The 23,614-nt window shown below is 45.3% G+C and overlaps 1 protein-coding gene across 2 annotated transcripts; it reads left to right on the top strand.

Annotated features, from left to right (window-relative positions):
• The first annotated feature begins 155 nt into the window (after positions 1-155).
• Positions 156-21,931, top strand: LOC147884016 (uncharacterized). 2 transcript variants are annotated; one of them, XM_087398785.1, is made up of 6 exons: positions 156-321; positions 480-622; positions 705-755; positions 894-1,115; positions 1,359-1,461; positions 20,878-21,931. In XM_087398785.1, exons 1-6 carry the CDS (start codon positions 185-187, stop codon positions 21,416-21,418), a joined length of 1,197 nt encoding a protein of 398 aa, XP_087254911.1. In that variant the 5' UTR covers positions 156-184; the 3' UTR covers positions 21,419-21,931. The 2 variants fall into 2 exon arrangements, with proteins under 2 accessions (XP_087254911.1, XP_087254912.1); XM_087398786.1 differs by having other exon boundaries at positions 185-321; positions 517-622.
• The last annotated feature ends 1,683 nt before the right edge of the window (positions 21,932-23,614 follow it).

Genomic DNA, 23,614 nt, shown 5'->3' with positions numbered 1-23,614 from the left:
CGCGCATCTACTTAATTGTATTTCCACTTTTTTTATTATTTTAATCAATTTTCCACAAGAATCTAGTTGCACACGTGTGGAGGGTTCACATAGAGGGTTCGAGAAGAGTCTAGATTGCAATTTTGAGACCATTTTATTACGCAGCTACTTTCAAACTGCGACTTGTCTTTTGGTACTTTGGAGCATGGCGAATCAATCTGGCGACGGCAAATCCCCCTCCTCCTTAAAGCTTGGCGATGGTTCCTCCGGACCGGATTGGCAAGGTCTCCTCAAATGGAGCCTCTCCCACGCCGATGGAACGACCCCGCCCCGTGAACTCAGGTTTTGTGGACCTTTGCCTGCTTGGATGTCCCTTTTTTTCTGATGATTCCGAATTCCTTTTCCAGCTTCTCATACCAGTTCGTCAACGTAGGGTCTAAGTGATGATTTTTTTTTTTCCAAAATCATTGAGAGAAACATTTGTATCTTCCCTTCTGTAGTGAGACCGACAGAAAATGGTTTATGGAAGCGATGCAGGAGCAAACAGTGGACGTTATCAAACGCATGAAGGAGATTGCAATGGTAATGAATAAGCCTCCAGAGGCCCTGGAAGCTCAGGGGGTTACACCCGAAGACATGGAAGGTAATTAGTGGCTCTTAAGTTCTTATAAGTTAGGGTCAAAGTTTAGAGCTTGCTCTTTGCTCACAGAGTAGGCTTTATGCAGTTCTATTGGAGGAGCTGCAGGAGCATGTGGAATCAATTGATATGGCGAATGGTGCTTCCTGCTGACCCTTGGTGCAATGCTTTTTTTTTCACGAATTTCGAACAACCCTTGTCCAAAACTAATAAGTCTGATCAGTGATCTATTCTAGAAAATTGGATGTGTTATGAGCTTCTTTTATAATGGTTGCAGATTTGCATGCCATTGGAGGCTTGGTTCCTCTTCTTCATTATCTTAAAAATCCTAATCCTTCTATCCGAGCGAGGGCTTCGGAAGTTGTCAGCACTGTTGTTCAGAATAACCCAAAAGGCCAGCAACTTGTCATGGATGCCAAGGGGCTAGAACCTTTACTATCCAATTTTATGTCAGATTCAGATGTTACCGTGCGCACCAAATCTTTAGGCGCCATATCATGTAAGTGAGTTGGTAATCTCAGACTGCTGTGTGTAACTGTGACCCATTTCGTGGTTTGTGAAGTATAGTTGCAAGTCCTGGAAACTTGAGATATATATACTGTGGTTTTTTGTGTGAACTGGTCAACTTATGTGATTGAAGTAAATATGAAAATGCTTTACAGGCTTGACCTCCTTTGTAAATTTGTTTGTTTAAATTGATTACTTATTTTTGGATATTAATAGGCATATTTTCTTTTTACAGCTTTAATACGGAATAATAAACCTTGTGTTGCTGCTTTCCGCTTGGCAAATGGCTATTCTGGACTCAAGGATGCACTAGTTTCTGATAATTCAAAATTCCAGCGGTATGTATAGAATTTTCCTTTTTTGGGATCTTATTGATAAAGGAAGAGAATAGAGGGAGAATTTGTTACTAACCGTTTTACTTCTATTAACTAGTTTTGCCAGATCTATAGAACATCTTTCACTCAAATTTCCCTCACTTGAATGATGTATAGGAATTGGTATGTACATGAGATTGAAACTGCATTGTGTTCTGTTTTTATAGGATGAGTTTGGGCATCTGCCTGGATTCAATAAGATATATGCTTCCGCCATATTAGTGGACATGCAAATTTCATCTTGTGAAGTCATCCACGTTGTGGCCTGCTGATATTGGGATAAATTCTTTCTATTTTAAGTGCTGCATTGCCCTAAACATTTTTTTGCTTGGATGCTTGCTCGGAGAGACTAATTCTCTCTCTCTCTCTCTCTCTCTCTCTCTCCCCCCCCCCTCTCTTGAGAGACTAATTTGTATATTCTTCACAAGCGGTTGTTGCTTGAATGAAGAGAATGTGGACGACTTTTGGATGGGCCGTCTCCTTTAGTTGAGTGTTCCCTTCACCTCCAAAATGCTGACAAAAACTTAGTATGAAGACCTTTGTATAAAGGGATGCCCAAGTATGTGTGGGCGTGTGGATTTAATGTGTGAGAGCATATGTTTATACTATGGGCTATATGCTTTTGCCGTATTAGCAGACATGCAAATTTCACCTTGTGAAGTTTTCGTCCAAGTTGCGGCCTGTTGGTATTGTGATAATTCTTTCTATCTTGAATGGTGCGTTGCCCTATCAGCTCGTTTGGGAGAGGCTAAAATGAAACCGTTCAGACTTCACAAGCAGTTGTAGCTTGAATGAAGAGATTTTGGACTACTTTTTGATTAGCCTTCTCCTTTAGTGCTAGCCTTTGTCATGGCTGAGTTTGTCCTTCACCTCCGGAGTGCCGATAGAAACTCAGTACGAAGACTTTGTATAAAAGGATGCTCTAGTATGTTGGGGGTGTGGATTTGTATGTGTGAGAGCATATTTTTATACTATGGTCTACACCCACTGTTGGGTGCTGATGACGTCAGTGGGGATGTCATAGTAGCTAGTCCCTACTATGCGTGATGGAGTTTATGGTTTTCAATCTTATGAGTGACTATCGTGAGATTGAAACTACACTATGTTGTGTTTTTAGAGGATGAGTTTGCGAATGTTCATGGATTCATCTAGGTATATATATGGGCTATACCCACTTTTGAGCGCTGATGATGTCAATAAGAATGTCAGAGTAGCTAGTCCGTGCTATGTGATGGAGTTTACTTATGGGTGGCTATCATGAGATTGAAATTGCACCGTGTGTTGTGTTTTTAGAGGTTGCAAAGTTTCATCCATGTTGCAGCTTGTTGATATTGCGATAAATACTTTCTAAGTGGTGCATCGCCCTATCAGTTAGATAGTCTAAGCTTTTTTCTGCTTGGATGCTCGTTTAGGAGAGACTAAAATGAAATCGTATAGTCTTCACAAGCAGTTGTAGCTTGAATGAAGAGAACATCCACTAGTTTTTGATTGGCTGTGCTAGCTTTTGTCACGGCTAAATAAGTCTGCCCTTCACCTTTGGATTGCCGCCAGAAACTCAAAACAAAGACCTTTGCATAAATGGATGCTCAAGTATGTGTGTGGATTTGTATCTATGATAGCATATGCTTATACTATGGTCTACATCTATTGATGGGTGCTGATGATGCCAGTGGCGATGTCATCATAGCTATGTGTTATGGAGTTTATGGTTTCAACTTTATGAGTGACTATCATGAGATTGAAATGGCACTATGTGTTGTGTTTTTAGAGGATGAGTTTGGGCATGTTCTTGGATTCATCTAGATATATATTTGTGCATGATATATGAATTATTACTTGCCAGTGTACAAGAAAAGAGGGTGAAGTGGATGGTTGTGAATCATTATTGGACCTTGTTCAGAGAGCTTCAAGAAATTTCACCTTAACTATTGTAACTTTTAGATGCTAGCTGTTCCTAAGACCATCCCTAATAGGGCTAACTAGGAGCCTATCATTAGATATTTCAAGGTTAAGGTCAGCTTAACCTACGTTTTGTATTGGATTGAGGATTAATGGTAGTATAACCTAAAGTTGGCCATTGCCACTAGACTAACCCCATACTGGTGATGCTTGAGGGTTAGGGCATAGCCTAATCAAAGGTTTGGAATAGTCTATGTTTGAGACCGAAGCTCGCATGGATGAGGTTTCGATGTTGTAGATAGAATTGATCGAGAAAAGGCAAAGGTAGTCCATAAAAGAAAGCTAGTATGTCCCCCCTAAAGTTAATTACACCCTCCCTGTGCTCACGAATTAGACAAATTAAGCTAAGCACTCCCATGAAATAAGTCAATTATGCCAAAGTGATATCTGGATTAATATGTCCCGCCCGATTAATCTAGAATCTGCCCTTTGCGTACTTCCGTCACCCTTCCCTGCCAGCTCCTCTGCCTCCTCTTTTGTGGCCTCTCCCCTCAATCCCTCTCTCTACCCTTTCCTTGCCCCTCCCCTCAACCCTTTGCCTCCTTTTTGCTCGCCTAAGTTGTTTTGGAAAAAGCTAGACTTTTAAGGAAAAGCAGTGGAAATTGAGCTGCTTTAGGCATTCTTCTAAAAGTCAATGCTTCTGCCCTTCACCTTTAGAGTGCTGACAGAACTCTTAATAAATGGATGCTCAAATGTGTGTGCGTGTGTGTGTGTGTGTGTGATTTCACGAAAAAAAAGTGTGTGGCTATATGTGCATGAAAGCGTTATGGTCTACACCCATCCTTGGTGGATTGATGATGACGTTGGTAGAGATGCCATCCCTACTATGCATGATAGAGTTTATGGGTTTCAATCCTGTGACTCTCTTGAGATTGAAATTGCATTTAAAAAAAAAAAAAGAGGATGAGTTTGGCCGTGTTCTTAGATAAATGTCTTCGAAAAGTTAGGCTTAAATGCCAGGCAAGACTAGGCTTGAGTATCCAAGGTATCCAATCTCTCCTATGGAGGACCTGTTGGCTAGGAACGCATGGCGTGATCTTCAAGCAGACAACTTACTTCCATGGTGGTGTAAACCTCAAGCTTTAAGTTGGTTCTGAAGCAATGAACTAATGGTTGGGAGGTGAGCTCACAAGCTCAACTCTTATGGGTTAGGTTTCTTTGTGTTATCTATGGTTAGATTAGCTAGAGGATTCTAACTCAAGGGGGCAGGACCTAAATTTGTATCAGAACTGAGAGCAGGCCTTGAGCTTTGATAGATTTCTTCTAGCCTTATTCCAAAAGCACTTTGAAGAAGTGTATGCTTGCATGAAGCTGTGGCTTTTGGATTGAGAATTTATTCTGGGAAAATCTAGGCTTTAAAGAAAAAGCAGAGGCCTCTATGGAAAGAGGGCGTGGGTTTTAAAAATCAAGGCCAGATGCTAAAGATAGCCAAGACTAGGCCTATAGATACAAGCCAGGGGCTTAGTATCCTTGATGATACCATTATTTTTTAGGGAATTGGACTTGACTTGGATCTTCAAGTGGACTAGCTTCTATGATCATCACACTCGGGGATGGTTCTGAAGCAATAAACCATTGTTGGGAGGTAAGCTTGCTAGCTCAACCCTTGTGGGTTAGATTAGTTAGGGGATTCTAACTCAAAGTGACGACTTAGGGGGTAGGTCCTAAAGGCTAAAACCAAGACAACCCCTAGGGATAAATGTCACATCCCACTATTATTTTTGTAAGATGCTATGGTAGAAATGGCCTCGTCCGTCAGTGTCCAGGGGGCTAGACCAGGTCAGTGGATTTGTGCAGCGATGCCCTACATGTGGGTTGGCCCATTGAGCATGTCTGGGATGGCAAGGGCCCTTGTTGGCCTTCTAACAAGTAGAAGGTAGGAGGACAGACTGGCCTTCCTCCACTATAATCAGGGCATTTTGCCCTAGAAAGATGATGAGAGTATAGTAGCATCACGAGATGGTGAGAGTATATCCTTTTTATATAGGAGCATCACCCCATTTTGGCACTCAATTTAGATGTGTAGCACTTGTAGGCCGTCTTTTGTACAAGGTTCTGTCCATGCACATGTAGCATAATAAAGGCATTCATTTGTGGCCTACGTGATGGTGTTCTTTCCTTAGGTCTGTGTGTTTCTTTATGGTGTTCTTTTGTGTACATGTCTATTGGTGAGGCTTGAGTGTTGGGTGAAACACTCAACAAATAAACAAAAAAGCTAGAAGAAAGGTTTAACTTTTTAGGAAAGGTAACATTAATTGGTCCAACTTTAAGGCTTTTTTTTTTCCCCAAAGAAAGGAACCTTCTATTAATGCTTGAAAGATTTTCATACAAGACAGCCGCCCCGAAGGTGTTGAGTATGGAAAAAACCGGAGAAGGCTGAAAGAAAAACCGGTTGTTCCAGAGAAACCTAGCTCACTGCCTAGGGGATCTCTAGAACTGGGGCTAACAGCCAAGTGGGGGGACTATACAGCCAGCGAATCCCTCGCGGAGTGAAGATGTAGAAAACACCTGTAGGCCAAGCCTTGTAGAAACAAGCACGCCTCTCGATAGTCGCCTTGGAGTGGAACCGGGTGCTCACCCATCACAAGACTGCAACGAGCCACCCAAATGTTCCAAGCCGTGATGCTGGCTATCATCTCCGAGACATTGTCCTCCTTAGGAGGAGGAGCTAGACTGTCAAGGGGGACTGCCTCGTAAAGTGCGATCCTTTGGATGCTCTGACCTTTTATCCGGTAGGTTGGGGAGATCTCATCAATTTGGAACGCGCGTCCTCCCTCTGTCAACCAAGCCACCATCCCCCAGGTGGAGTTTCTATGAAGACACTGCATACGTGTCATGGTCTTGAGGGCTTCCATCCAGATCCTTGCTGCGCTGCGACAGCTCCACTAGCAATGTGGGATAGTCTCTAGGGCACCATTAGAGCAACAATGGCACTGCCCGTCCACTCGCTTCTGCTCCAACCACGGTCCGATGGGCAAGCCTCCGTGGGCGCCAGCCAGAAGAAGTAAGAGATCTTCCTCAGTCGCAAGCTGGACCACAACCACGTCCAGAACCTGGAGCGCACATCCCACGGCACTCGTTGGGTCACCCAACGCCTCTCCCTCGAAGGGGTCCACCTCACCAATCCGTGTGGTGTAGGCAAAGAAGGGCACCTCATCCACCTGCTCAGCTGGGCTGCCCCTGGAGGGCCAAAACCACTCTTTCGGATCCCACTGGACCTCCCTCAGGGGTCTACCCTCCCACAGCCAAAGGTGCCATGTAGAGGCATCCTGCTCTGAAATACTGGGAGGGTCAATGTGCCACGCCTTCCCCAAACGGCCCACCACTCTAATCATCTACCAGTTTATCCCATCAAGACTCCCATTTATCTCGGGGTCACTCTCAGTGAGTGGCTGAAGTAGGCCTCCAGGTCCTACACGGAAGAAGCCAGGGTGCGTGTTGTCGCGCTGCATCAACATCCTCAAAGGAACACCAGTACAGGAAAACTGCTCCAACCGTCTGTTGTCTCTGCAAACGTGAAGTCCTCCCCCCCAACACTTCGGAATGGCTAAGTCAATCTCGCCCATTCGCTGCCCTGTCCCTCGCAGATGCGCTAGGGCCTCAAGCCTCACCTCTATCTCCATAGGTAGTCTGCTCCAACGGCCAAAGGACCCTGCTGGACCATTGTCCCACCGTGCCTAACCAATGTGAGTCCGCTGTCTGAGCATACGGCCCTCCTAATCTTTGATCTCTGGGTGCCACACAAGGGACTGGCGCTCAAACTCCTCTCTGCATTTGGGCGGAGCACGGATGAGACCCCCTGCCAGTCTCTGCCATACCCTGTGAAGACTCCTCATTAGGGGGGAGCCCTTCCCCATAAGGGGGGCCTCTAAGAAGATCCATCAATGTGAAGGCTGTCAATGTCCCCCAGTGCGTGGGTTGTTCCTCAGAAGCCCTTGCTGTAAGAGGAGCTTCCAAGGCTCTACACCTGGGGTGAGGCCACGAACCACCAACTTGCCCAAAAGGGCCCTGCTCTGCATCTCCGGATCAATGACACCCAAGCCTCCCAGTGCCTACAGCATGATCACTGTCTGCCAAGGTACTCGGGCCCTAGTGTTCCTTGTGCCATCTGAACCTGCCCAAAGAAGTTTCGTACCAATTGTTGGAGCTGCCCAATGCAACCTTTGTGAAAGCACCAACAAGAGGCGATATACCAAGCCGTGGCAAGAAGGACTTGGTTTGCTACTAAGGCGTGACCTGCTAAGGAGAGTTTGTCCGAGCTCCAACAGAGAAGCTTGCGCCGAACACTCTCAAGGACTGGGGCAATCTGCTGCTCTGCTTTAATGTCAGTATCCACCTGGCATCCGAGGTATCTCGCTGTCTGACCCTGCGGTATTCATCTGAAGCCAAAGTCACTCCCCCACTCCCGGATCTCTTGTGTCTCCTCAAAGTCTGTGAAGAAACCTATAGATTTCGTCCAGTTGATGATCCGTGCCCCTGAGGCCTCACAATAAATAGCTAAGGTGCCCCTGACTCTCTACAGACTCGTTGTGGTGCCCTCAACATACAAGGCCGTGTCGTCTGCAAACTCCGAGTCAAGAAGCTCCTCCTCTTGTTTGATTGGGAGCTTCAACCTTGTGAGACCCACCACCTGTGATCTCAAATAGTAGCCCAAAGCCTCCGCCACAAACAAGAAGAGGAAGGGAGCAAGTGGGGAGCCCTGGTGGACTGAGCGAGAGAAAGGAAAAGCCTTGCCTATGTGTCCTCCGATAAGCATCTAACTAGAGCTCCCTGCATATAGTGCTGAAACTCCTCTGACCCATCTGTCTGAGAAACCCAATCTCCTCATAGTGCCCTCTAAGAAAGACCACTCCACCCTGTCGTAGGCCTTCTCAAAGTCCAAGAGGACGGCCAACGGCTGTGACTCCTGTCACGGTCTTGTAGTACATTAAAGTACTTAGAATTTCACGCCCCCGTGACATTCCTAGCCATATTTTCACTATCTCTGTATACTATAGCTGCGGCTTTCTTGTATACTCTTTTATGCTATATTTCATGCTCGCTCCTGTGTTTTGGGGCAGCAAACTGTGGTTTGCTGTTTCAAGAGAGGGGTATGTCACGGGGGCGTGAAATTCTAAGTACTCTAATGTACTACAAGACCGTGACAACTTTGGTTTTAAAAGTCCAAGCGTAGGCTTAATAATGTGTAATTAAACGCGGCATGGTGCCTAGCACATAAGCGTAATTAATCCCTAGGCCCAAAGGCATTCCAAGAAATTAAAAGAGTGGTTGTTGGGAAATGATGACGTGGCATTTTTAATGGGCCCCCTAGAGGGCCATGTACCTTCAGTGGCCCCCCTAGAGTTCCAGGTGGCTCTAGTGCCTTCTACATGCTCCTTTGCCATTCCTGGACCTTCCTGGGCCTTCTAAACTTCACATGTGTGGTTTTGTCTCTCATCTTCTTCCTTTGTTGAGATTTTGGACTGGTTTTTCAGCCTCCTCCAGCTGAATTCCGTTTTTCTTCATAACTCCTCACCCGTTTGGATTCCTCGACTTCCGTTTGGCCCGATGGCTTCCCCTCTGCCTCCCCTTCGTAGTGATATGCTTTTCCCTCCGTGCGTTTGGTAGAACGGGCAGAGCTGAGCACTTCTTTTGCTGGACGAATTTGCAAAATGGTTTTTTCTGGACCTTTTTTCTTCTACCGCCTCCTGGGCCTCTCCTCTTGCAAAGCTACAGCTTTCTGTTGAATTTCGAGTGGTCCGACGCGCTGGTTGACTGGTTTTTCTCAGTTTTGGAGGACTTTCCGGCGATGAAACTTCTCCAAAACCTTCTCAATGCATTCCTCTCTGAAGCACGCTTCTTTTGAGCCCAAGAACTCCCACTTCTTCGTGACAGAAGTGCTTCTTTTCGCATTTTTCAGTGGAATTCTTGCTGGTCGGCTCTTGTAAATGCTCTTTCTTCATGCCTTTGCACTCCTCTTTGGCTGAGAATGCAATTGGGCATTGGCTACTATGTACTCTTGGCGATTGAGGACTTGGTTCGAGTCTTCAGGGCTTGGTGAGTTGTGATTTTGTTACTGCAATTTCTTTTTGCCATAAGCTATTGGTTGGCCTCGTGTGCCGCCTCTTTCTTGGCTCGCAGGTGCCCAGGTAGAGCTACATGAGTCATTCTTTGGTTGGGTACTTTGCTGATTTTATTTTGGAGCTTTGAAAAGCTTTGTGAATGCCATCTGGAAACCACTCAAAGAGAGTGCAGCTGGGGTGCAGTGTGATTGCATCTGGACAGCCAATGGAATTGCACTCGGAAAAGAGAATGCCTTTGGGTTGAGCCTATGGGTTAAGTGCACTTATGTGATGGTGTTCTATGCTTGAAAGCCTTGCGAAGGCTCAGTGAATTGGGGCTGCGTGCTCAGTTGCAGGGAAGGTCTCCCAGATGCAACTTGTAATCATTTCACTGTGAAATATAAAGAAATACCGAAAGGGGCGCCACGGTGTTTGGGGCCAATCGGGTGCACTTGTCTATGTCTGTTGAGCAGGGGCATTCTAGCCTCCATCCCTTTTTCAGTGGTTTTGTTCGTGAACAAATGGGTAAATGCCAAATGGTGATCATGCAATGGTTAATGGTTGTGATATATGCTTTGTGAGCTGTAAATAAGTGCTGAAGTGATTAAAGGTTTAGTTCCACTGCCCTCTGAGTGATTAGAGGCCGGTTTCAACTCCTCTCTGGACCAATCCACTGCCTTCCAGAACGTGAAGATAATGCCAGGATGCTATGCTCCTGGACAAACCCAGTCTGTGTGTCATGGATGATGTCAGTAAGATGTGGCTGTAACCGCAAACTCAAGACCTTGGCGAGGATCTTGTATGCAGTATCAAGCAAAGTGATCGGCCTCCACTGTCAGATGTCTGACCTATCTCCCCTTTTCGGGATCAAACAAATCCACCCCTTGCTCAAAGACTGAGGAAGAAGGTATGTGTTAAAAATCTCCTGGCAAGCTAGACGGAAAGGGGTGGAGATAATCTCCCAGAAGTTCCAGAAGAAGGCCGGAGTCAAGCCATCCTCACCTGGGCACTCTTGGGTCGGGAGAGCCTTGAGGGCTTCCCAGAGCTCCTCATCTGTGAAAGGCTCCTCAAGTCTGCTGCATAAGTCCTGCAAGACTACTGGCAGAACATGATCCCAAACTAGCTCTTGGGCCATAAGACCAGCTGAGGTCATCCTCTCCGTCTGAAAGAGCTGGTTGTAGAAACCCGTGGTCATGTCCAAAATCTCTTGCGGGTCAGTGTGCATGATGCCCTGCGAGTCTCAAAGATGTAGCTCTGTGTCTGCCGATCGGGGCCCAGTGGTATGAAAGAACTGCTTCGTCATCCCAACCCTCTGCTGGACCCATCGGGCCCGGGAAGAATGATAGGAGAACTCAGCCCATCGCACCTCCGTGTCTTGGAGCTCGAGACAAGCGCTCTTGAATCTGTCACTAAGCCACTGAGACACTGGGTCTTGCTCCTTGAGCCTCTCGATGGAGGCGAGGTCTCTCCTCAAAGCCCGCTCTCGCTCCTGAAGGGTACTCCTCCGCTGAAGGGAGTGAGCATGCAGCCCCTCACTGCTCCTTTGAATCGCATCGGCCACCCACGTAGCCTAGCCCTCACACGGTGTTGTCTCTGAATGCTCCCGAATTTTGCCATGACCTGCTGAATCTCCTCGTCCTGTAGGAGGTCCTCTGGAGACACTGGGTCCTGCTCCCTGAGCCTCTCGATGGAGGTGAGGTCTCTCCTCAAAGCCCGCTCTCGCTCCTGAAGGGTACTCCTCCGCTGAAGGGCGTGAGCATGCAGCTCCTCATTGCTCCTTTGAATCGCATCGGCCACCCACGTAGCCTAGCCCTCACACGGTGCCGTCTCTGAATGCTCCATCCCTGCCATGACCTGCTGAATCTCCTCGTCCTGCAGGAGGTCCTCTGGAATGTGGACCCCCTTCTGGGGGAGACCTCAGCGGGCTGATCCAAGTGAAGTACCACTGGAGTGTGGTGTGACATCGTGGTACCTGCCAAAATTCCGGTAGATCCGCCTCTATGTAGTGCACAGTCCCCAGCATAGAAATGGTCTAGTCTCTCGAGCAATCGATCGTGTCTCCTATGTCCAAAGGAGAAGAGAAGGCTACCAGCTGTCCTGCTGAAATCTGGCTCTCTCCACGGTTCTCTGCCACTCATCATGAAGATAAACTGCTCCCAGGTACGACGCTCTGCTGTTGGCATCTCAGAAAAAGAGGCTCCGCCTTGCTTGTCTTCCCCAAACTCCAGGTTGTTGAAGTCACCTCCAACAATGTAGGAGTTTACATCCGGAAAACACTCTGATAGCCTCCTCTAAAAGGCCGGGCGGTGCTGTCTGCACGCTGGGGCATACATGTTCAGGATCCCGATCCTGGACTCTCCTGTCCGAACTCCCATCCAAACTGCCCGTCCTAGAATGAGCTCGCCCTAATCGTAGACTTCTGGGGCCAACGTCTATGAGATTGAGATGCAGAGTCCTCCACTCCATCGACAGGGGACTGCTCTGGACCTCTCCTTGGGAGAAGGTGATGGCGTCGTCTGATGTCTGAAGCTGAAAACATGTGCTCCTGAATCATAAGGATGTCCACTGCCCGTCCTACCACTGTCCTCAGCAACTCTTGCCGGAGTATCAGGTACTGCGGTTGGCTATGAACACGGTCGTGGAGCTTGTGTACGTTCCAACTCACTATGGTCCAGCTCGTGAGGACGGGGGAGTCGGGAACAAGGCTCTTCTGTGAGTGGGTGCCTATCCCAGAAAGATTGCTTTGTGTGATTTTGCCGGGGGTTTAGAGGGTGAGTAGTCAGTATCTGTGCGTCGTCGTACTAGTGTGGATATCGGGGCCAGAGGTGTGCCTGCTCCACCTTTGCCTCTAGCGGCAATCTGATAACTCCTGTCACCAAACCACACTAGCTCCTCGCGCGTGAAGCTCAATTGAAAGTTCGCCTCCGTACCATGGGCGTACCAAAGGTCTAGTCCATGTGGCCCCATCCACTCATCCATCATGAGTGTAATCTGATTCCCCAAAATAGCATTGACCACCTCCGGGGACCATTTCTCCACCCCTGTGGAAGCAAACGGAAATCTCCAAATGGGGTGAGTTGGAGATCCCACTGCACTGATCAAACCCCCCTTTCGGGGCTGAAGGACCATGAGCGTTACCTCCAATGGTAGAGGATAAGAGTCTGGAACCTCCAGATAGTTCGAGGGTCCTAACCTCCAGAAGTCCCACGGTAAGGGGCGCCTAGGCTGGAGGTTAGGGGCCGCTGACTGGGAAGACGAGCCTTGTCCCTCAGGTTCCCTCCCTAAACGGGCTTGCTGCTGCGATGAGGAGGTAGAAGGGGGCGTCATCGTTCCCTTGCCAGCTGGTAGGGGTGTCGAAGCAGAAGAACCTGCTGCTGAAGTGGAGAGGGGGACAGCAGGAGAGGGAGCGGGAGGGACGCGGGGGATAGAGGGAGGGGGGCGGGTGGTGAGGGTGACTATAGGAGGGGGGGCTGAGGTTAGATCACCATGGCTCTGATACCATATAGAGAAACGATAGGGTTTGCAGTGGAGCGATCAAAAATAGACAATACTCAGACACAACTGAAGAACGGAACTTAGAAAACATAGTGCCTATTGGTAATATGAAAAACTGAATACAAGAACCTCAAGCCGTCGTGTCTCAAGGACCATGGCTGAGGTGAATCAGAAAGATGATTCCATGTAGAGAAACAATAGAAAAGATAGCAGCAGAGGGAGCGAAACGCAGTCCTCCGTCTAGCTCGATGATGATGAAGATGAAGAAGGGCTGGAGCTGCCCTAGGAAATGGCTGAAAAGCCAGCATGCTCTGAGGAAGGAACCTTCAGGCTATCTGGAATAGCAACATGATGAAGAAAAGGAGCAGATCTGGGGCAGAAGAGCAGATCTGGAGCAGAGGGGGCAGATCTGGAGCAGAAGGGGCAGATCTGGAGCAGAGGAGCAGATCTGGAGCAGGAGGGGCTGCAGCAAAGGATGGAGGAGGTGAGGAGCAGCTGCAGGTCCTGTCCTGTCAGTGAGAGTGTGGGGGGCTAGTGCCTTTATAGGCCTGACCTAGCTGGTCGGCCAGCTGGTCGGTGGGCCTGCCAGTTGGTCGGCCAGTTCTGGTCGGCCAGACCAGCTGGTTGGCCTGATTTTGGTCGGCCATTTTTGGCCTTTCTGGCCACTTGTTTGGCCCTGCTGGCTGACCTTTTGGCTGGCCTGCAAGCTGGTATGTTTGCCCCAGAAATTGGGGATTGCTAGTTGCTTAACAGGGGGCGCAGCAGCGGCAGTAGGAGCAGAAGAGGCGGCGGGGGAGTGTAGAGGGGACGGAGGCAGTTGGGCAGCCAAGGATGGCGCAGCGTCACGGGGAGCAGCAGCTCCTCGGTTCGCTAACTTTAAGGCTTTATTAGTCGGGGAGGCAACGGAGGCGGGAGAAGAAGGGGCGGGCGGGGGTGCAACAGCGGCTGTAGGAGCAGAAGAGGCGGCGGGGGAGTGTAGAGGGGGCGGAGGCAGTTGGGCAGCCAAGGACGACGCGGCGTCACGGGGAGCAGCAGCTCCTCGGTTCGCTAACTTTAACGCTTTATTAGTTAGCACTCATTATACAAATAATAACATAAGAATTCTTAATAAACTAAGACGTCTTAGAAACAAGCATCTCAAAACTTCTGTTTCTATTAGCCCTGTTCATGCCACACAAGTAATTTATGTTGTCTATAACATACATAGTTAGTTACATGCTTTATGTAGGACAAACCTATAGGACGGCTTTTATTCATTTTCAGGAACATGTTAGGGAAGGTAGAAAAGTTCATAGGAAGAATTCCTTGATTGAGAATTCAAAACAATGCGGCAACAGCAAAGTTTGGTTTCAAATCTTTTCGTTGCTTTACTATTGAGCATATAGAGGGCCATTTTAATAATGCCAAGGATTTTTACAAGGCTGCTCGACCTCGTGAATTGTTTTGGATGAGAACTTTACACACTTTCTTCCCAAGAGGTTTTAATTTGGAAGGAAAATCAACTCATCGTAAGAGTAAAAGAACCTTTAAAAGGAACCCTTTGACATGGATAACGCATATCAAACCCTTAACATTCCTTTTACAAACATAGTCATATACCTACCCTTAACCTAAAGTTATGTTACGGGGTTGTCCTAGCTCTCTTGCAATCTCACATGTTGATCGTGAGTTGCCTCCCTCACTTCCTCTTCTTCCTCCTTTAGTTCCTTTAACTTCCTCAGTTCCAAGAGTTTTTACTTCTCAAGACTATAAAAGAAAACTTCTTTACCTAGATAGACTAATGTCTCTGGGTCTTTTTTCAATAAAAGTTTTTGAAAAATATAATGTTAAAGTTCTTTTCAAACTTCAATACACCTTGGAAGAGTGACTATCATGAGATTGAAACTGCACTATGTTGTGTTTTTAGAGGATGAGTTTGGGAATGTTCCTGGATTCATCTAGGTATATGCTTCTGCCGTATTAGTGGACGTGCAAATTTCACCTTGTGGAGTTTTCGTCCAAGTTGCGGCCTGCTGATATTGTGATAATTCTTTCTATCTTAAATGGTGCGTTGCCCTATCAGCTAGATTTAGATTTAGATGCTCGTTGGGGAGAGACTAAAATGAAAATGTTTAGACTTCACAAGCAGTTGTAGCTTGAATGAAGAGATTTCGGACTACCTTTTGATTAGCCTTCTCCTTTAGTGCTAGCCTTCATCATGGCTGACTCTGCCCTTCACCTCCGGAGTGCCGACAGAAACTCAGTACGAAGACTTTGTATAAATGGATGCTCAAGTATGTGTGGGTGTGTGGATTTGTATGTGTGAGAGCATATTTTTATACTATGGTCTACACCCACTGTTGGGCGTTGATGACGTCAGTGGGGATGTCATAGTAGCTAGTCCTGCTATGCATGATGGAGTTTATGGTTTTCAACCTTGTGAGTGACTATCATGAGATTGAAACTGCACTATGTTGTGTTTTTAGAGGATGAGTTTGGGAATGTTCCTGGATTCATCTAGGCATATGCTTCTGCCGTATTAGCGGACATGCAAATTTCACCTTGTGAAGTTTTCGTCCAAGTTGCGGCCTGCTGGTATTGTGATAACTCTTTCTGTCTCAAATGGTGCGTTGCCCTATCAGCTAGATTTAGATTTAGATGCTCGTTGGGGAGAGACTAAAATGAAAATGTTTAGACTTCACAAGCAGTTGTAGCTTGAATGAAGAGATTTTGGACTACCTTTTGATTAGCCTTCTCCTTTAGTGCTGGCCTTCATCATGGCTGAGTCTGCCCTTCACCTCCGGAGTGCCGACAGAAACTCAATACGGAGACTTTGTATAAATGGATGCTCAAGTATGTGTGGGTGTGTGGATTTTTGTGTATGAGAGCATATTTTCATACTATGGTCTACACCCACTGTTGGGCGCTGATGACGTCAGTGGGGATGTCATAGTAGCTAGTCTGTGCTATGCATGATGGAGTTTATGGTTTTCAACCTTGTGAGTGACTATCATGAGATTAAAACTGCACTATGTTGTGTTTTTCGAGGATGAGTTTGGGAATGTCCCTGGATTCATCTAGGTATATGCTTCTGCCGTATTAGCGGACATGCAAATTTCACCTTGTGAAGTTTTCGTCCAAGTTGCGGCCTGCTGGTATTGTGATAATTCTTTCTATCTTAAATGGTGCGTTGCCCTATCAGCTAGATTTAGATTTAGATGCTCGTTGGGGAGAGACTAAAATGAAAATGTTTAGACTTCACAAGCAGTTGTAGCTTGAATGAATAGATTTTGGACTACCTTTTGATTAGCCTTCTCCTTTAGTGCTAGCCTTCATCATGTCTGAGTCTGCCCTTCACCTCCGGAGTGCCGACAGAAACTCAGTACGAAAACTTTGTATAAATGGATGCTCAAGTATGTGTGGGTGTGTGGATTTGTACGACAGAAACTCAGTACGAAGACTTTGTATAAATGGATGCTCAAGTATCTGTGGGTGTGTGGATTTGTATGTGTGAGAGCATATTTTTATACTATGATCTACACCCATTGTTGGGCGCTGATGACGTCAGTGGGGATGTCATAGTAGCTAGTCCCTGCTATGCATGATGGAGTTTATGGTTTTCAACCTTGTGAGTGACTATCATGACATTGAAACTGCACTATGTTGTGTTTTTAGAGGATGAGTTTGGGAATGTTCATGGATTCATCTAGGTATATGCTTCTACCGTATTAGCGGACATGCAAATTTCACCTTGTGAAGTTTTCGTCCAAGTTGCGGCCTGCTGGTATTGTGATAATTCTTTCTATCTTAAATGGTGCGTTGCCCTATCAACTAGATTTAGATTTAGATGCTCGTTGGGGAGAGACTAAAATGAAAATGTTTAGACTTCACAAGCAGTTGTAGCTTAAGAGATTTCGGACTACCTTTTGATTAGCCTTCTCCTTTAGTGCTAGCCTTCATCATGGCTGAGTCTACCCTTCACCTTCGCAGTGCCGACAGAAACTCAGTACGAAGACTTTGTATAAATAAATGCTCAAGTATGTGTGGGTGTGTGGATTTGTATGTGTGAGAGCATATTTTTATACTATGGTCTACACCCACTGTTGGGCGCTGATGACGTCAGTGGGGATGTTATAGTAGCTAGTCCCTGTGAGAAAAATTTGGAAGCATCTAGTAGTAGCTTGGAAGTATGTAAAAACTTTAGGACAAAAGGCTTTCAACTATGGAGAGATGGGTAAAAGGCTTTCAGAGCATTCAAAATCTTCTATCCTTAGAGAACCTTGTTGTTGTAAAAGTAAGAGATCCCAAAGCTTTATTGATGCTGATTTAGGACATGTAGTCACAGCTGATACTTCAATTTTGCTTTCTAGTAACTTAAGAGACCTTTTCATGAAAGGCACAAAATTTCGATTGTACTCTTTTAAAGAGTCTTGCCTTTTAAAAGATACTGATAAGGGAATCTTAAAGTTTGCCTTGCAAATAGAAGAAAGTTTAGGAGTTCAAAATATCTTACCAAAATGGAAAGGGAAGATTTTGCAGAAAGCTGCTTTGAAACTAGAAGAAGTCCCTTCTGTTAATTGCTCAAAGCAAAGTAACCATCTTTCTAAAGAAGATGAAACTCTTCTTCGAAAATTCCTTAGGAAATTTGTCCTTTCTTATATGGACAAATGTCCCAATAACTTTGTTTTTATTTGCAAAAAGTTTTACGAGAAGAACTCGTCTGTCAAAACTTACGCCCTTGCCTTACTTTCTCAAAAGAATTTGATCTCAAAACAATAGAGTTTTTTGCAAGTCTTCTGGGTTTAAAATTTTTGAACTCCTCTCAAAGCATTCAGAAAAAAGAGTCTCCTATTCTCCTTCAAACCTATGATTTCACTACGCTTTACACAAAGATCGAGCTAGAAGATTTGAAGTTGAGAATCAAAAAGCTAGTGGCTGAAGTTTTCAAGCTCAGATTTGACAAAGATAGATGCAATTTATGTTTTGACTTTTTGTGGCTAAATAATAAAGATCATGACATCGATTCTAAATACACAAAGGTAGTAAGCGTTGAATATGTTTGCTCTTGGATAGATGCAATTTATGTTTTGACTTTTTGTGGCTAAATAATAAAGATCATGACATCGATTCTAAATACACAAAGGTAGTAAGCATTGAATATGTTTGCTCTTGGATAGAAATCAGCATCTCTAGGATTTGCATCTCCTGCAGTCTCCTGATCATGCGGGATCGTGGAACAATGTTGAAGGCCTTTCAAAAGTCAACGAAACATGTGTAGACTCTCTGATGTTTGAACCTCGCCTCCTCAATGATAGCCCTCAAAGTGAAAATGTGGTCTAGAGTAGAGTGCTGCCTCTTGAATCTTGCCTGCCCTAGTGCTTGCTGCCCCTGTGCCTCTGTATGACTGCTGATCTCTCTCTCTAGTACCAATCCATAGATCTTGGCAAGTGTGTGGTCAATCATGAGGGTGCGATAGCTCCTGGTGTCCATGAGGTCTCCTGCTTTGTGTAACGGTACGATATTATTGGTGCTCCATGCTGGTGGGAAGCCGTGGCAAACTACAAGGTTAAACATATGTTCAAGGATCGGTGCTAGGACCTCTTGCCCATGTGCGAAGTGCTCTGTCCGGAGGCCTTCGTGATCATGTGCTTTCCGGTTGTGGAGCTGTCGAAGTGTAGCCCGCACATTCTACGTAGTGAATAGATGACAAGTAGTGGGCTTGGGCATAGAGGACATGTCTTGCGGTTTCTGCCTCAGGGAAACATATAAGGATCATGCAGAAGTGTGCCACACGCCCGGATCAATGATGGGGATGGGTGGCCTCCCTTCCGAGAGGAATCCCCACCTAGTGGTCGAGACTCCCCCGCGAAATGATCTGATGATCTCATCCATCCTATGTGTGAGGAAGTCTCGTCTCTTGCAGCGCATCAACCGCTTAAAGATCTTGTGTGTCTCATGTGATGTCAATTGTCCCAAGGCTTGCTCCTGTGTGAGGTGGGCTCGCATCTCTCTGCACTCATCATCAAACCAGGGGTTTTGAGGCATCTTTCGATCTCGTACCCGTGAAGATCGGGTCGTAGGAAAGGATCTGGTGGCAGCATCTTGTATCTGGGAACGCCATATCGGTAAACGTCTCAATATTCCATGGAGGCGTGGGCGAGGTCTAAATCAGCCTCCAATAAGGCCGGAAGCTCTCTGGCTAAGTGACACACATACACTGGATCAAGGGCACAGTCAAGGGCACGGTCAGAGAGAGAGAGAGAGAGAGAGAGAGAGAGAGAGTTCTTATTCCTGTTTTTTGGAAGTATTTGTTTCTTGATTTGCTTGTTTATTTTTGCTTAGTCACCTTCTTCTTTTCTTCTTTATTTCTTGTTTTCTTTCTCTTTTATTTATTTGACATATTTTAGTAAGCACTGGGTTTGCCCAAGAGACTCCGCGGTTCTTTAGAAACCCAGTATAACTGCTTATGCTTGCGCACTGATGATGACATAAGTGTTGCTTTGCTTGTTAAGTATGTCTTCCTTTTGTTTTTCAAAAAGTTTTTGTTACCTCTTTTTTCTCCTCTTTCGTTTTTCTTTTATTTTCTGTGTAGATTTTTGGACTTTAGAACAACAAAAAACCTAAATTTGTATGATTGGATATATTCTAGTCTTACAAAGGTATAGCGAGTGTTGGGTGATTCTGGAAACATTCCGCTTTGGGAGTTAGGCTGTAGTAAGCTGTCTTGACAGATTGTGCTCTAAGTCACTCTAAATTCAATGGATTGTTGTATGGATTCTTTGCAACCAAAAAAGATTTTGCTGTGGGGGAAGGGGTATTTTTAGTGATGATTGTTTTACATGTGTATAGTTGGATTTGAGATGATGATCTGCACTTTGTAGTGGAGCTGGAAATGACCTGTTCTTTTTAATTGTTGCCCGGTTAGGTATTTTGGAGGTTAAGCAAGAGTTTTCTCTTCAAAGTTTTGTACTAGTAGAGTTCTTTCATGCATAACTAAGTTATTGGGGAAAGATCCACCCTTTGGGTAGTTCTCTTGCACTTGAAAGGACGTGAGGAGACAAAAAATAATTGAAAAAGTAAGTGACATGGCGATCCACTCAGACCTCAAAGTGACCTTTTGTCTCCTCTGCAAGCGATGACATGGTAGCTCCTGTGGCTGCCTTCTCCTGAGTGTGTGGGTGGCCAGTGCTGCCCCAAAAGTATCCCCCTTCTTGGCCTAGTGAAGCTATGAAATTATAGATTTTCTGCTTCCTGCTTGGCCTATGTGTAGCTTCAACCATCCTATGCCTTGACCTCCTGATGTTCCTCGAAGTGGGGCTCTAAACCCCTACTATCTAATCCCTAGCTAGGCTGGAGCATTTTACCGCTTCAACCTGGAGACATTGCATGTGATAGGCTGCCCCAAAAGGAACTGGAACGTGGATCAATTTGATGCCCTAGCCCCTATCCTGGAATATCTGCTGTGGTCCTTTGAGACTCTTGAAGGTTACAGGACAATCTTAGGTTACAAATGACAAAGTTTGCGGTTTTGAGGCTTTTGGGAGTAGATGCTGCAAAATCCACGTGCACATGATTTTTATATTTTGTTGTCAAGTTTCTGTTTGAATCGTGTCACTAAAGAGTCTTGTGTGTGAATTTTGCATATGTTCAGCTGTGATGGTGAATATTGTTGTTTTTACTAAATTGCCTGGATTAAATATTCTGAATCGAGGTGAAAGTGGCAATATATGATTACACAGAATACAAAGCACAGAGTTCCGTGAATAGAGTGTTGGCACCCAGAATATACAAATTGACTTCTTATAAAACAAATGAAAGAACAAGGGAAGGAGTGAGTTTGTAAGCGGCTTTAAACATAAGTGTTGTAGCTTGCTTCTGAATAATTGTTGGACGGGTGTGACTGCAGAAAAGGTTTGCAGGTTTTACAGTACCTCCTGCATGAGTATCCCAATGATAGCAATGTTGCAGTTGACCTTGGCTTTCTCAAGTTGCTGACGAGCCTTGCAAATAATGTAAATGCTGACATTCGGCAAGAGGCGTTGTGCAATCTTGTGGAGATGGCACGGAATGGCAAAATAGATGGACAAGGTCAGGTTCCTGAGGGTAACCAGCTGAGGCAGGTTTTGGAATCTCAGATTGATAAGATTCAACATATGGAACCTGAAGAATTGGGAGCTATTAAGGAAGAGCGTGGATTGATTGATTCCTTGTGGCAATTATGCTTTGAGGAGCCTTCTTCTCTTCGCCAGAGGGGTTTAGTTGTATTGGCAGGGGAAGATGAACTACCACCTGATGTTGCAAGCAATGTATTTGAACCTAGTTTGAGGGCTTGGGCTGCACCAAGGCAACCTACTGAACAATCTGAGTCATTGACTCAGACGAATAAAGGGAAGCCACCTTTGCTGTTAGCTGGAGGTGCACCACGTGACAGTGATACCAGCAGATAGGAGGTTTTGGAAAAGAGTAATTGTATAGCAATGCAAGTTTGTTGGAGTTTGTAACGTCCATTACACTGATGGGAATGAAGGGTTAACAGTGAGTGGCTAGATGACCAGTGCTTGACACATATGGGTCTACTTTAATGTAAAATTCATAAAAGCTAGTGAACCTTGCACTCACGTGAATGAAATGTTTCCTCAGGAATTTATGCCAAGTAGAAATAGGCTGAATTTCAAAAAACATTATTTGTCAAATTCATTTCCGAGTTCAGAAGATGTTCAGTTGTGTCAGTCGCTCACTTTAATGATAGCAAGACTTTGTTTATGGGTCTACTTTAATGTAAAATTCGTAAAAGCTAGTGGACCTTGCACTCACGTGAATGAAAGTTTCCTCAGGAATTTATGCCAAGTAGAAAGAGGCTGGATTTCAAAAAATGTTATTTGTCAAATTCATTCCCGAGTTCAGAACTCTCGATACAATTCCATGTATATGCCAAATTTATCTAAATACTTTTTTTCCTCTATTGGTCTGGAGGAAAATAATTGGTGCTACATTGCTAAAAAATAAATTCTCTCTAAATTGTTGAGGTTTTGTATTTGTGCAAATTGAATTGTCTTGTTAATGTCTCCAAATAATAGGGCCCGCTTCCATTGAGAAAATAACCCTATTAATTAATTAGTTGGTGTGGGGGAGAGGGCGGAGGGGTGAGTGGTAAATATTTAGGGGAGGGTTTGATTAAGTAAAGGGGGGAGGGGGAGGGGCAATACTTAATCTCATGGGTGATCAAGAAAGTCATTGGCCTAAGGGGATGGAATTGGTTGGTGCATTTCTTTTCCTTGTGTATATATCTTTCCACTATCAATCTTCATTTGACTTTTCAAATAGGCTCCCCTCCCAAGTGAGAAAAAACCCTCTTTAATTAATTAGGTGGTGTGGTAAATATTTAGGGATAAAGGGAGGAGTGCATTGATTAAATAAAGGGGGGAGGGGGAGGGGTAATAATTAGTCTCATGGGTGGTCAAGTAAGTCGCTGGCCTTAGGGGATGGCATTGGTTGGTGCATTTCTTTTCCTTGTGTAGGGCTAAGATTTGACCATGTGGCCAAAACTTGAACCCTCATTTGAAAGTGTAACTTGGGAGGATTCCTTAATATGATGTTTAGGATGGCTTCCACTTTCAAGTAATGGCTTCAGATTTGACCATGTGGAAATTCCCAAACTATTTGAAATTTCCCAAAATCCCTAATATAGTGTCAGTCTTCATTTGACTTTTCCAAGACATCAGGCACTGCAATGGCATCTTGGCCATCACCGAGGCACATAATGAGAAACATGCCTCCTTTGAGAAAATGTTTGGCTTCTTGAGTCTTTGATCTGTTTTGCATCAACTTGTTAAATGAGCAAATAGGGCCTCCTCAATGTGGAAAAAATCCCTATTAATTAATTAGTTGGTGTGGGGAGAGGGGAGAGTGGTAAATATTTAGGGATAAAGGGAGGAGGGCTTTGATTAAATAAAGGGGGGAGGGACAAGGGCATTAGAGAGGGAGGGAAGTGTGAGGGGGGAGACAACTTATGAAGAGGAAAGGACATCTCAAAGGGGGAGGGGGATTTATAATACTATTATAAGAAAAGGGACATATAATATTACTTAGGGCCCCAAAAACCCCTATTTATTTAATTAGTTGGTGTGGGGGAGAGGGAGGAGGGGTAAATATTTAGGGATAAAGGGAGGAGGGTTTTGATCAAATAAAAGGGGGAGGGGAAGGGGCAATAATTAGTCTCACGGGTGGGGATTGAATTAAATAAAGGGGGGAGGGGGAGGGGGAGGGACATTAGAGAGGGAGGGAAGTGTGAGATTTGGGAGGGGGGGACAACTTATGAAGAGGAAAGCACATCTCAAAGGGAGAGGGGGATTTATAATACTATTATAAGAAAAGGAGCATATAATATTACTTTAGGGCCCCCAAAAACTATTGATTAATTAGTTGGTATGGGGGAGAGGGGGGAGTGGTAAATATTTAGGGATAAAGGGGGAGAGGGCTTTGATTAAATAAAGGGGGGAGGGGCAATAATTAGTCTCACGGGTGGGGAGAGGGAGAGTTCAAATTAAATAAAGGGCGGAGGGGGAGGGGCATTAAAGACGGAGGGACGTATGAGATTGGAGAGAGGGGGGACAACTTATGACATCTCAAAGGGGGAGGGGGAT

The sequence above is a fragment of the Dipteris shenzhenensis genome, chromosome 27 (genome assembly GCF_047967505.1).
Source record: "Dipteris shenzhenensis isolate YYH24624 ecotype China chromosome 27, Dip_SZ_1.0, whole genome shotgun sequence".
Classification (NCBI taxonomy): domain Eukaryota; kingdom Viridiplantae; phylum Streptophyta; class Polypodiopsida; order Gleicheniales; family Dipteridaceae; genus Dipteris; species Dipteris shenzhenensis.
The sequence above is the reverse complement of the archived record's forward strand: the minus strand, read 5'-3'. Positions and strand labels throughout refer to the sequence as shown.